The sequence below is a fragment of the Hemiscyllium ocellatum genome, chromosome 42 (genome assembly GCF_020745735.1).
Source record: "Hemiscyllium ocellatum isolate sHemOce1 chromosome 42, sHemOce1.pat.X.cur, whole genome shotgun sequence".
NCBI classification, from domain to species: Eukaryota; Metazoa; Chordata; class Chondrichthyes; order Orectolobiformes; family Hemiscylliidae; genus Hemiscyllium; species Hemiscyllium ocellatum.
Window position 1 is genome coordinate 34,110,514 of NC_083442.1, and position 14,743 is coordinate 34,125,256.

General features: G+C 41.6%; 1 protein-coding gene across 5 annotated transcripts in view; it reads left to right on the plus strand.

Annotated features, from left to right (window-relative positions):
* Window positions 1–14,743, plus strand: part of myo9aa (myosin IXAa) — a 328,643-nt gene that overhangs the window by 200,697 nt on the left and 113,203 nt on the right. For all 5 annotated transcript variants that reach the window (XM_060853931.1, XM_060853935.1, XM_060853933.1 and 2 more), the window contains 2 exons: window positions 3,135–3,276; window positions 6,671–6,866. In XM_060853931.1, coding sequence (XP_060709914.1) covers window positions 3,135–3,276; window positions 6,671–6,866 — 338 coding nt within the window. The remainder of the gene's footprint in view (window positions 1–3,134; window positions 3,277–6,670; window positions 6,867–14,743) is intronic.

The window sequence follows — 14,743 nt, forward strand, 5'->3', positions numbered from 1 at the left end:
TTGTTATTTCCACAGCCTTGTTCTCCTAGGTGGCCTTTGTACACTTTGGCCCCTCATTTCCTTTTCATGTATTTAAAGAAGCTCCTACTGTCCATTTTTATCTTGGTTTGCTAGTATTTTATCCTTCATTTTTTTTGGTCATCTTTTGCTTTTAAACCTTTCCTAATCTTTTGGTTTACCAATAATGTTTGTCACATTGTATGTTTTTTTTTCTTTAAGTTTGAAGCTGTCTTTAATGTCCTTAGTTGATCAAAGTTGGTTTATTCCCTTCCTAGAAACCCCTTTCCTAGAATCCTGTCTTCCTCACTGGGCTATATTTACACTGAGTCATGAAATGATTTCTGAAATATCTGCCTTTGTTCCTCAATCATCTTTTCTATTATACTACACTCAAGGCAACTCAGACCTCATCCCTGTGAAATTACCCTTTGTTTAGAACATAGAACAGTACAGTACAGAACAGGCCCTTCAGCCCATGATGTTGTGCCGACCACTGATCCTCATGTATGCAGCCTCAAATTTCTGTGACCGTATGCACGTCCAGGAGTCTCTTAAATGTCCCCAATGACCCTGCCTCTATAACTGCTGGCAATGCATCCCATGCTCTCACAACTCTGTGTAAAGAACCCGCCTCTGACATCCCCTCTATACTTTCCTCCAACTAGCTTAAAACTATGACCCCTCGTGTTAGTCATTTCTGCCCTGGGAAATAGTCTCTGGCTATCGACTCTATCTATGCCTCTCATTATCTTGTATTCCTCAATTAGGTCCCCTCTTCTCCTCCTTTTCTCCAATGAAAAAAGTCCTAGCTCAGTCAACCTCTCCTCATAAGATAAGCCCTCCAGTCCAGGCAGCATCCTGGTAAACCTCCTTGAACCCTCTCCAAAGCATCCACATCTTTCTTATAATAGGGCGACCAGAACTGGACGCAGTATTCTAAGTGCAGTCTAACCAAAGTTTTGTAGAGCTGCAACAAGATCTCACGACTCTTAAATTCAATCCTCCTGTTAATGAAAGCCAAAACACCATATGCTTTCTTAACAACCCTGTCCACTTGGGTGGCCATTTCAAGGGATCTATGTACCTGCACCCCAAGATCCCTCTGTTCCTCCACACTGCCAAGAATCCTATTCTTAATCCTGTACTCAGCTTTCAAATTCGACCTTCCAAAATGCATCACCTCGCATTTATCCAGGTTGAATTCCATCTGCCACCTCTCAGCCCATCTCTGCATCCTGTCAATGTCCCGCTGCAGCCTACAACAGCCCTCTGTACTGTCAACGACACCTCCAACCTTTGTGTCGTCTGCAAACCTGCCGACCCATCCTTCAATCCCCTCATCCAAGTCATTAATAAAAATTACAGACAATAGAGGCCCAAGGACAGAGCCCTGTGGAACACCACTGACTTCCAGGCAGAATATTTTCCTTCTACTACCACTCGCTGTCTTCTGTTGGCCAACCAATTCTGTATCCAGACAGCTATGTTCCCCTGAATCCCATTCCTCCTGACCTGAATGAGCCTACCATGGCAACCTTATCAAATGCCTTGCTGAAGTCCATATACACCACATCCACAGCTCGACCCTCATCATCTTTTTGAGGCACATCCTCAAAGAACTCGATAAGGTTTGTGAGACATGACCTGCCCCTCACAAAGCCATGCTGACTGCATTTAATCAAGCCATGCTCTTCCAGATGGTCATAAATCCTATCCCTCAGAATCCTTCCTAGCACCTTGCAGACGACAGACGTGAGACTTACTGGTCTGTAATTGCCGGGGATTTCCCTATTTCCTTTCTTGAAGAGAGGAATTACATTTGCCTCTCTCCAGTCCTCAGGTACGGCTCCAGTGGAGAGCGAGAATGAAAAGATCTTCACAAGTGGCGAAGCAATTGCATTTCTCGTTTCTCAAATCAGCCGAGGACAAATCTGTCTGGGCCTGGCGACTTGTCAATCTTAATGTTTGACAAAATTTTCAGCACATCAGCTTCCTCTATCTCTATCCATTTCAGCATACACACCTGCTCTTCAAAGGTTTCATTCACTACAAAGTTCGTTTCTTTTGTAAAGAAGCAAAAAACTCATTTAGGGATTCCCCTACATCCTCAGACTCCACACACAAATTCCCTATGCTATCCCTGATCGGCCCTACTCTTTCTTTGACCATTCTCTTATTCCTCACATAAGTGTAAAATGCCTTTGTGTTCTCCCTAATCCGTTCTGTCAAACCTTTCTCGTGCCTCCTCCTGGCTCTCCTCAGACCATTTTTAAGCTCCTTCCTCACCTGCCTGTAATCCTGTAGAGCTGAGCTTGACCCTAGCTCCCTCTACCTTATATAAGCTATCTTCTTCCTTTTGACGAGAAGCTCCACCGCTCTCGTCATCCTAGGTTCCTTTATCTTACCACTTCTTGCCTGTCTCAGAGGGACATATTTATTCATCACCTGCAACAACTGTTCCTTAAACAGTCTCCACATGTTCATGTTTAGTACAGGTATTTTCAACCCAAGTTTCTCGCTCTCAAACTAAATGTTAAATTTCGCTGTGCTGTGGTCACTTTTCTCTAGGGAGTTGCTTACTTATTAAACCTACCTCATTATACGTTGCCAGAGCCAAAATCGCGTGATCCCTGGTTGGATCCATGACATATTGACCCAGAAAACTGTCCTGATGGGCACCTCTTTAGACTACTCCCACTAGTATAGTCGTATGCCACTCATATTGGTTCTACATCATCATTATCCAAGATCATTTCTTGCTATCATAGTCATTCTAGCAATGTCAGTTAGGTGATCCAGTCCTGGAGTGGGGGTTTTGATTTGTGACCTAATTCTATTTGAGTGCTGCCAACTGAGTTAGACCATTAAATTAGTTTTTACTTTTTTGAAACCCATTCCTTTTCCCTTTATAATCTAGGGGTACTATTCCTGAATATAGTCCCACTCCAGATGAGATCGGTTAACTTAGTACAAGCCAAAGGTGAAGCCTGTCCAACAAAGTGCCATCTTCAGTAAAAAGGGGATGGTTCGTGAAAGCTGTGGAACCACTAGGTTAACTAGATCCCTGATGGTTCTGTGCAGATGAGAATCACTCAGCTGAGGTTTTATATGTAATTATTTTCCTTTCAATTCAGTTTTCCACAGGCAACAAATCAGACGCTGTTGGACAAATTCAAGCGGCAGTATGAAGGGAACAATTATATCGAGTTCCCAGCGGTGATGGAGCAAGCTTTTATAGTAAAGCACTATGCAGGGAAAGTCAAGTACCAAATGAAGGTCTGTACTGTGTAAATAATTGTCATCCATTGCTCTAGAAGAGTACTGAATAGAAATTGGAGGGGGTATCGACCTTCTGAACAGTGGAGTGCTTGAGCCAAAGAATGTACTTTATGCAGTGCATCTAACATCCAGAGCAGGGAAAAGTCATGATTGATAGATGTGAAGCTAGAAGAACACAGCAGGTCAGACAGCATCTTAAGGCGTTTTGAGCTCTTCCAGCTTCACATCTCTCAATTCCGACTTCTAGCATCTTAGTCAGGGAGAAGTCATGATTCAGTCCCCAGTCTGTATTGAGTTGACAAATATCAGCTGGAAAGCTGTGATTCCCCATGATTAAGGAGAGACAAATAAGCACATTGCAGCTCCTGATCATAATCCAGTTGCACTTATTGAGACTTAAGTCTTGATATTATGTCTTGATATAGTATCAGTCAAACTTCATGTCATGCTTTCCATGATGTAGTGCTTTATCATACTGTCTATGATAAATTAATACTTTCTGGCTAGAGATCTTCTGAAGTTAACCCTCTGCTCTGGACACCACACCTCCAAAAGTATATGATGGCTTTGGATCAGTGGAAGCATACATTCACCAGAACGATATAGGGGCTAAAGGGATTAAATTGTGAGGACAGATTGTACTGATGATCTATGCTTGCATCCCTTTACTATAGATGATTAAAGGCATATCAAATTGATGTGTTCAAGATGATTAATGGTTTTGATGGGTACTGTGGAATTGTTGCTGTTAATGGGAATACATTTATTTCTTCTTGTACATCATGGGTTATAACGTTTAAAAGTTAAAGTTAGACCATTCAGAGTGATTTCATGGGGCATCACTTGTAAAGTAGTGGAAATTTCTCCTTTCCCAAAAAGCTATTGAGTCTGGGCATCAATTGAAAATATAATTGAATGATGGTGGTGTCCTCTTTCTAAAAAAAATAGGAAATTGGAGGATGTCCCTGTGGAGTTGTATATCCAAATGAGTTGGTTTCTCTCAGTCAATGGGGAGAAGGGTGATGGAAGTAGTGGAAATTACCTTCACTGAGAAAAGAATAGTTCAAGTTTTGTGGAAAGATTTCTAGCTTGGGTGCCGGTTGCAGTTTCATAGAATGCCTATAGTGTGGCATTTGGTCCATCATGTCCACACTGACCAACAGAACAGCATCTCACCCACACCCACCTCTGTGTTCTCCATGGCTAACCCACCTAGCCTACACATTGTGGTCAATTTAGCATGGCCAATCGACCTAGCCTGCATATCTTTGGACTGTGACGTGAAACCGGAGCAACTGGCGGGAACCCACGCAGCCACAGGGAGAATATGCAAACTCCACACAGACAGTGGCCTGAAGCTGGAATCGAACCCAGGTCTCTGGAGCTGTGAGGCAGCAATGCTAGTCACTGAGCCACCCAGTTGTTGTGGGTATGTTCACTGAGATGGGAATTTGGTTTGCGGAGGTTTCGTCCTCTTTCCAGGTGACACCCTCAGTGCTGTGGAGCCTCCTGTAAAACACTGATGTAATGTGTTGGTTGGAATTTATTTCGTTCCCGCTGTTTCCGGTTGCCGGTTCTGGTTGTTCATTGCAGTGGTCAGTATATTGGGTCTTGGTCAATGTTGTTGTGGTTCTGTTCGCCGAGCTGGAAATTTTTGTTGCCAACGTTTCGTCCCCTGGCTAGGCAGTGGTCGGTATATTGGGTCTAGGTTGAAGTGTTTATTGTTGGGGTATTTTTGTAATAATTAAAAGAACAGAATCAAGAGCACACACTGGATTATCAACATCATGCTCAGAGGGATCAAATTTATGAGAGAGGAGGAAATTAATAATCAATTCCCATTCCTGGACGTGATGGTAGAACGAACACAGAACAGGGAATGCACAAAAGTTGCATTTGGAGCTTTGGAGCTCCTGCGAAGCGCTTCTTTGATGTTTCTTCCGGTATTTATAGTGGTCTGTCCTTGCCGCTTCCGTGTGTCAGTTTCAGGTGTCCGCTGTAGTGGTTGGTATATTGGGTCCAGGTCGATGTGTTTGTTGATGGAGTTTGTGGATGAATGCCATGCCTCTAGGAATTGCCTGGCTGTTCTCTGTCTGGCTTGCCCTATGATAGTAGTGTTTTCCCAGTCGAATTCATGTTGCTTGTTGTCTGCGTGTGTGGCTACTAGGGATAGCTGGTTGTGTCGTTTCGTAGCTAGTTGATGTTCATGTATGCGGATTGTTAGCTGTCTTCCTGTTTGTCCTATATAGTGTTTTGTGCAGTCCTTGCATGGTATTTTGTAAACTACATTAGTTTTGCTCACGTTGGGTATCGGGTCCTTGGTCAATGTGTTTGTTGATGAAGTCTGTGGATGAGTGGCAAGCCTCTCGGAATTCTCTGGCTGTCCTCTGTTTGGTTTGTCCTATTGTTGTTGTGTTGTCCCAGTCAAATTTGTGATCCTTGTCATCTCTGTGCGTAAATACTAAGGATAGCTGGTCCTAGCATTTAGTGGCTAGTTGGTGCTCATGAATGTGGATGGCCAGTTGACTGCTTGTTTGTCCAATATAGTGTTCCGTGTAGTCTCTGCATGGAATCTTGTATACTATGTTTGTCCTGTACATGATGGGTATTGGGTCTTTTGTTTTGGTGAGTTATCTGAATGTGGCTGTCAGTTTATGGGCTGTCATAAGTCAGAGTGGTCAGAGGAGTCTAGCTGTCAGTTCCAAGACCTTTTTTTAATATAAGGTAGAGTGGTTAGTGTGTTGGGTTGTGGCATGTCTTCGTCGCATTGTCTGTCTGCCAGGCATCTGTGGATGAAGTTGCAGGGATATCCTTTCTTGGCAAAGACCTTTTAGAGGTGCTTTTCTTCTCTTCACAAGTCAGGACTGCTGCAGTGTTTCGTAGCTGTTTTGAACAGAGTCTGAATGCAGTTTCTCTGTGTTTGAGTGGTGGTTGTTATAATTCAGAATCTGGTCTGTGTGTAGCTTTTCTGTCAACTTTTGTGCATTCCCTGTTCTGTGTTCGTTCTACCATCACGTCCAGGAATGGGAATTGATTATTAATTTCCTCCTCTCTCATAAATTTGATCCCTCTGAGCATGATGTTGATAATCCAGTGTGTGCTCTTGATTCTGTTCTTTTAATTATTACAAAAATACCCCAACAATAACACATTGACCTAGACCCAATATACCGACCACTGCAATGAGCAACCGGAAGCAGTGGGCATGAAACCAAATAAATTCCAACTGATAGTAAAGCAGTATTCCTCAGGAGGCTCCACAGCACTGAGGATGTCACCTAGGAAGAGAACGAAACGTCTGCAAACAGTCCCACAACAAGTGCAGATAAAGAATAAGTTATGCAAATAAAAAAAATGACATCAGTCATTATTTATTTTATGTGTGTTATAGGATTTTCGAGAAAAGAATACTGACCACATGCGTCCCGACATTGTAGCACTCCTGAAAAGCAGTAAGAACGCTTTCATCAGCAGCCTGATTGGCATTGACCCAGTAGCTGTCTTCCGCTGGTCAATACTGAGGTCCTACTTCCGAGCAGCGGTGGCTTTCCGAGAGGCTGGGAAATGCTATGTTGAGAAGAAACCTGGTAAGGGAAAGAGTGGGTAATTTCATGCATTCGCTCGTTGTGTATAATTTAAGAAAATGGTCTAGTCATAGAATCCCTACATGGAATCCTAGAGTTCCTATGTGTGGAAGCAGGCAATTTGGTCCATCGAGTCCACAGTGACGCTCTAAAGAGCATCCCACATAGAACCACCCCTCTACCCTTTCCCTGTAGTCCTGCATTTCCCATGACTAATCCACCTAGACTTCATATCACTGAACACTATGGGAAGTTTAGCATGGCCAATTCACCTAACCTGCACATCTTTGGACTGTGGGAGGAAATTGGAGCACCAGGAGGAAATCCATGAGACGGGGAGAATGTGCGAAGTCCACATGTACAGTCACCCAAGACTGGAATCGAACCCGAGTCCATGGTGCTGTGAGGCAGCAGTGCTAGCCACTGAGCCACTGTTCTGCATTGTGGTAATATTGCTGGACCATTAATCCAGAAATTCAACTAACATTCAGAGGATCCAGCAGATGGTGGAATTTGTATTTCTTATATATAAAAAAAGTCTGGAATTAAGAATTACTGATGATCGTGAAATCATTGGTTGCCGGAAAAACCTATGTGGTTCACTAATGTCCTTCAGGGAAGGAAATCTGCCATCCTTGCCTGGGACACACGTACCAAACAATCCCATCGTCCTATGGCCAACCTCTTAAACTCCCTCTCCCACTCCACCAAGGACATACAAGTCTTGAGCCATCGCCACTGCCAAATCCTAGCCACCGGACAACTTGAGGAAGAATGCCTCACCTTCCACCTTGGAACCCTTCAACCATATGGCATCAACATCAACTTGACTAGTTCACAAATCTCCCCTTCTCCACCTCATCTCAGATCCAACCTTCTAACCTGGCACTGTCGTCTTGAACTGTCCTACCTGAAAATCCTCCTTCTCACCCATCCAGTCCATCCTCCCCACTGACTTATCACCATTACTCCACACATGCATTCACATATCACCTTCCCAACTATCTTCTCCCTAGCCCTAATTCCATCCTCCTATTTATCTCTCGGCCCCCTTCTCCCTCACCTTCCTGATGAAAGGTTTATGCCCAAAACATCGATTCTGCTGTTCTCGGATACGGCCTGTCTTGCTGTTCTTTTCCAGTGCCACGTTTTTTGACTGATCCTTTCCTCGTCTGTCTGCAGAACCACAGCAATATGGTTGACTCTCAACAGCCTCTGAGATGGCCTGACGAGCCACTCATTTTATCAATTGCCACACAGTCTCAACTAAGAAATGAAACCAGATAGACTATCTGATATTGACTTAGGCACCAGAAACGACAATTGCAAAACCAGCCCTTGTCTACCTTGCAAGGACCTCCCTACTATCCACTAAAATTGGGAGAACTGTCTCACATGCTGGTCAATCTAGAGCTTGACATAATCACAGAATCACACTTTATAGATAATGCCTCAGACACTACCGTTCCTGAACATGGCCTACTCCACTGGCAGGACAGACAGCAGAAGTGATGGGACAGTTTTTTTTAAAACATTCGCTCACTGACCGTGGGTGTCTCTGGTGAGGCCAGAATTAATTGTCTATCCCTAATTACCCAAAGGGCAGTCTAGAATCCATCAGATTGCTGTAGGCTAGCCCAGACAATGATATCCTCCCTAAAGAATATTAGTGAACCAGATGGGTTTTTCCGACAATCTGCAATGGTTTCATGGTCATCATTAGACCCCTAATTCCAGTTTCTGTACTGAATCCAAATTCCATTACGCGGCATGGTAGGATTTGAACCCAGGTCCCCAAAATATTAGCTGAGTTTCTGGTTTAATAGTCTAGCATTTGTACCAATAGATCATTGCTTATACAGACTTCAGCCCTCCCTGGCACCATACCCACAAGCGTCCACTCCCTCCACCACTATCTACAAGATGCCCTGCAGCGATTCAACAAAAGATCCTTAGACAGCACCTTTCAAACCCATGACCACTTCCATCTAGAGAGTCAAGGTCAGCAGATACTTGGGAACATGACATAGTGCAAATTCCCCTCCAATCATTATCCTGACTTCGCTGTCACTGCGTCAGACTCCTGGAATTCCCCCCTCAAGGGCATGTAGGTCTACCAACTGGACATGGATTGTAGCGGTTCAAGAACGCAGGTTGCTACCATTTTCTCAAGGGCAACTAGGGACAGGCAATTAATGCTGACCAGCTGTCAATGCCAATGTCCCAGGAGTGAACAAAGCAAATTTGTTGAAACGTTCTGTTAGAATCTGGACTGTATTTACTATAATCTATTCCTAATGATGTGCATATTTTTGGCCCCAATTTCTTTATATTCCTTTAGACCTGGACAGTCTTATTTCATTCAAATGGCATCGCGTATAGCATTGCCATACAAGCATTTATTTTAATGGGCCGTGTAATGCAAGTGCATCAATTAAATTGTAGCTAGTCTTTTAATATGATTTAGCTTTAGATTCCAGGCAGTGGAATGTTGAAAGAGGCCGAATCACAATACTTTGTAAAGCTAAGAAATATAATAAATGCTGCAAATCTAAAATAAAAGCCAGAAATGTGCAATAAGTCTTTCAACATTTGACTAGAAAAAGAAAAAGGCTGTTTTTACAAAGGATTACCTGGAATACATGTCACAGAAATAGATTATTCAGCTCACTTGATGCACGGCACACTTGAACTTCCTTTCACATCCTAAATTAAGGCACAGTAAATCTGTTTCTTAGTGTAGTTTCTCACTGTCAGGACTTAGAATGTTTTTCAGTATGTAGTGCAGATGTTAGTTTTTTTCTGTACTGCTACAATCAAGTTTGACATAAAAGCTCCCTTAAATGTCTCAGTTCTCAAAACTATTGTATATTTATTGAATTTTTGTAACGTGCCAAAGTATGAAAGGTGTAACTGTAACTATGGAGTTATGTCTCTGAAGTTCTTGCATCAGATGTTTTATTTATGGCAACGGTCTCATCATCCACTGGGTAAAAAGGCAGTTCAAAGAATGCATGCAAATCTATCCTTTGGGAATGTTCAGCAATTATGCAGACTGCCACTCATCCTGTCTTCTTTAAGGAGTTTGATACTGCAGATATTGACAGATGTAACATTAGTTTTCAATTAGAACTTTTTTTTAAGCAAGTAATGACCCTTAAAATGGGCAACCCATCTGACATGTTAGATTAAAAGCTAACTGTTTAGTTACTTACAGTTAACTTTAACTTCCAATGCTTAAATCCAGTGGTTATGCATTTTTTTCCCCTGGTCCTCTTGAAACCTCTTTATTGGAATTGGAGATGTTTTTTGAAGGAAGAACTGTCATCATTCTTCACTTTCCGTCAGTCCATTTTCTCCTTTCCTCTAAAGTAAGGAGAAGTACCTGATGTACCACTGACCTTGCTATCAGTGATACATCAGGTACTTCATTTTAGTGGCCACTTACGAACAAGTTTATTGGCAAATTTTAATAGTATGAGACAAGAATTTTCAAAAGTTGATTGGAGTAGATTGTTCCTAAGTGGGAGGCTTTCAATGTGTGATAACGCAAGTTCAGAATCATCATCTTCTTGAGAGTGAAAAGTAAAGCTGGTAGGACTGGAGAATCATGGATGAATAACGATATTAAGGTTCAAGTCAAGACTAAAAAAGAATCACTTACTAGATGTAGATACTTGTTCAAAGAACCAACAAGTTCAAAAGTATCTCTTGAACTGTATGAAGAGTGTTGGCGCATTCTTAAAGGGGAGATCAGGAAGGCAAATAAGGGACATGAGATCGCCTTGGCAAATAAGGTTAAGGATAATCCAAAGAGATTCTAAAAGTACGTTAAGGGCAAGAGAACAACGCGAGAGAGAGTAGGGTCCCTTACTGATCAAAGACGTTTTCTTGTGTTGATACTCAGGAGAGGTGAGATATTATATGAATATTTTGTGTTAAGTTTTACTGTGGGAAAAGAAATGGAGGCTAGAGAAAACTAAGAAAAAAGTATTCATGTTTTGAAAGCAGTTCACGCAACAGAAGAGGGAGTACTGGAAATCTTAGAAAACATAAAAGTGGATAAATCTGCAGGACCTAATCTAGTGTATCCCAGGATGTTATGGAGAGTTAGGGAGGTAATTGCTGGGACCCTTGCAGATATATTTGCACCATCTGTAACTATGGGTGATGTGCCAGATATAAGAGTGACCAATAGTGTGCCTTGTTTAGGAAGGCATGTAAGGAGAAGCTGTAGACCTGTGAATCAGGCTTGGGTGGTGGGTAAGTTGTTGGAAGTGATTCTGAAATAAAGGATTTATATACATTTGGAGAGGCAAAGAAAGCTTAGGGATAGCATGGTTTTGCGAGAGAGAGATCATGTCTCTCAAACCTGATTGAGTTTCTTGAGGACAGCGCAGTCGACATTATTTGAACTTTAGTAAAGCCTTTGACATGATTCTGCATGGTGGACTAATTAGTAAGGTTAGATTGCGTGAGATTTTTGAAGTTTGCATCACATATAGATAGGGTGGTTAAGAAGGCATTTAACATGTTTGCCTTCATTGCCCAGACATTTGAGTATAGGAGTTGGGATGTTATGGTGAGGTTTACAGCATGTTGGTGAGGCCTGTTTTGGAGTATTATATCCAGTTCTAGTCGCCCTGTTATAGGAAGGATACTGTTAAGCTGGAGAAGGTTCTGGTGAGATTTACCAAGAAGTTGCTGGGAGTGGAGGGTTTGAGTTAGAAAGAGAGACTGGAGTGTAGGAGGTTGAAGGGTGATCTTATGAAGGATTCTAAAATCATGAGCAGTGTAAATAAAGTGAATGGCAGGTATCTTTTCCCTAGGTTGGAGGATTTCAAAACTAGGGGGCATGTTTTTTAAGGTGAGAGGAGAAAGATTTGAAAAAGGCATGGGGGGGTTGTTTTAAACACAGTGGTTCATGTGTGGAATTAACTTACAGAGGAAGTGGTAGATGCGGGTACAGTTACGACATTTAAAGAAACATTTGGATAAGTATAGGAATAAGAAATGTTTGGAGGGATATGGGCCAAGTGCAGGTAGGTGAGAGTAATTTAGTTTGGAATTATGGTTGGACTGAAGAATCTGTTTCCTGCTGTACGACTCTGACTGCATAATAAATAATAACTGTTGGAAAACTATTCTGGAGAAATAGGAAAAGGACTAACAGTTTCAGCTGGTCTTGTCTTATTTAGATGGTAGTGTGTGTATTTTCCAGTATGGATCACAGCATTACTTTTCTTGTCTCTAACCCAGATTGTCTGTCTGATTTATCTACATGGCTCAGTGTCATCTGGGCATCTATGCAATTGTTCATGGGAGAATTTGTTATTGACTAAACAGGCATTCTGTGTGTATAACCAATCTACTTCATAAAAAGAATTATGATTTAGAAAAATTTACATGTATCCATGCAAGACTAGATGTTAGGGACTATATTTAAAATGCAGAGAAAGATTTAATTATATTGATAGTTTTACTAGCTGAAGAAGGAGCGATTGGAGTGACTTCTTCTTGTCTGCTGTTCATCATTGTGTTAAGCGGTATATGACTTAAAAACTTAAATGCCATTGAATCAGTCAGTGATTTACTGAGTATAGGAATGTTGACTGCCATAGATCATTTAAATTTAAAAAGTGGAGTCCTCTCACTGTAGTAGCTTTGAAAAATATGTACTTTGCTGCCAAACAATGGCAATGATTTGTTCAACTGTTCGGTTTAATGCTAAAGTTTGGCATTCTACTGCTTCAGGAATTTAATGAAATGTTTTGGTACTTGAGCGGAACATTGTGTAAGTGTTTTAGGATTTGCACGACCAAAAGTCATATGCCCAAATAACAGTATGTTTACGGCAGGAGAGAATAATACTTAGACTACCTCATTATGTTACTTCACAAAGAAACCATCAGAAAATACACTTTGTGAGAAAACAAAAGCAGGTATACAAAGTTTATGTTATACTGATTGGCTTCCATATACTAGGTGGTGCATGTCTTATGGTGTATTAAACTTTTAGCTATTTTGTTCCGGAACCTACTTAATATGTGTTCTAATCCCACAAACATTAAACTCCATCTAGTGGTGAAATATTTGAATTTACATTGCTTAAATTCATTTTATATGTCTAGATTCATTTACAGAGGAACCTCAATTATCCAAATGAGACGAGTGGGCACTATTTTGTTCGGATAATTGATTATTCCGTTAATTGACTTCCTCTGGGGCTCGGAGTTTTCAGTTAGGTCTGCTCCCAGTTCAGGAGATTAGGCAGCAGCACACAGCGCGTGAGCCCCTGCCCACCCTCAACCCTGTCCCCCCACCCCCTCCCACACACACCCCTCCCCTACCCCGGCAGCCGGACTGTAGAGTCATAGAGATGGAAACAGACCCTTAAGTCCAGCCAGTCCATGCCGACCCGATATCTCAACCCTACATCAACAGTAAGTCTGCTGCTTCCCTTGTGGGTTAAGTCTCCAAATAGTGCGCGCACAAACACACACCTTTTTACTGCAACATCGTGATAGGTTCCACCTCTGCCCTGTACAGGATAATGTTGGAGAGATTATCTGGGATGGAGGGTTTAGAGCACACCCCTGTGTAGAACTCCAGGGAAAGGGTGGGGCAGGGAGGAGAGAGAGAGGGCGAGTGGTCAGTCATTTAGAGACCGTGCCTGTACTGTCCAGACTGTTCTTGGCAGCATCTCAGTGAGGCAAGTTCGTTTTTAATTATTGTACCTGTAAACAAAAGATGCAGTCAGGGTTGAAACAGCTCTTTGGCGTAATGTTTCTATCGGGACCTCAAGATCTCCTTTGGATAATCCAATATTCGGATAATTGATATTCAGATAATCGAGGTTCCTGTGTAGTGATATTTTTGAATGTATCATCTGCCAGTTCTTGGGATTTTTACAATCTGAGATTGACCTATTTATGTAAATTACAGTTTGTGAGCAGTTTAATGTTTGTGCTAACTTTATATAGGCTTTGGTTTGCTTATTCTCACTTTAATCAGTGCACTTCTGCCCTTCTAGATCCAGGGAAATGTCCTAACTTTATAGAATGATGCATCACCATGCTGTAGCAGCTGGCCTCCACTCTGAATTCACTGTTTAGTACAGTCTTGCACTACCTAGGTCTAATCTTGGTAGAGAATTAGAATGCTGCTCTATATATCTTCCACTCTTGTAGTATAACCTCTGTTTCTTCTTCCTTCTTTGTGCTGAAGATCAGCAAAATAAAATATTCTTGTGAAAACTGATGTATTTGCTTACTTTTCTTTATGAATAGCCACATGATCATTTGAAGCTTTTGAAGAGAATAAAAGTGCCTTAGTATGAAGTGTATGCATTTAATTCTGTAATTAATAGTGTTTTTGGGTATGAGAAAAAGCCATTCTTATTAAGTTCTTATTATATTGCCTGCCTTCCCACCTGTCTCCTGAAGAAGCTGATTTGTATTTAGAAATATAATTCCAAAGGTGTTAGCGGCCACTGTAACCTTGCTGAATAGCTATTTCATATGTGCAAACCAGTTGATGGAATTTTATTGGACTCCTCAGTTGCGAGAGTTGTCATATTTCAGCTTAATCCTGTCCTCAGCTGATACCCACATATGCACTACTGTTTTGGCTAGATACCTCAGATTCTGTTGACTTTCCTGATCTGCCATCTCTGTTTAAGATTGTCTTATCTAGATGTGAAACTTACTGGTGATGATGACAACTGGATCAATAGATAAAACTTGCATCAGTAATAATTCAGTTTTTTAATTTAAATCTTTTTTTATTTCTTTTAGATCTTCTCAGAGCAAATGTTGCTGTAATTTTGAGAACTCCATGTAGTGGCCTGATTTATTAAGAGCCTGTTAATCTAAAAAGGA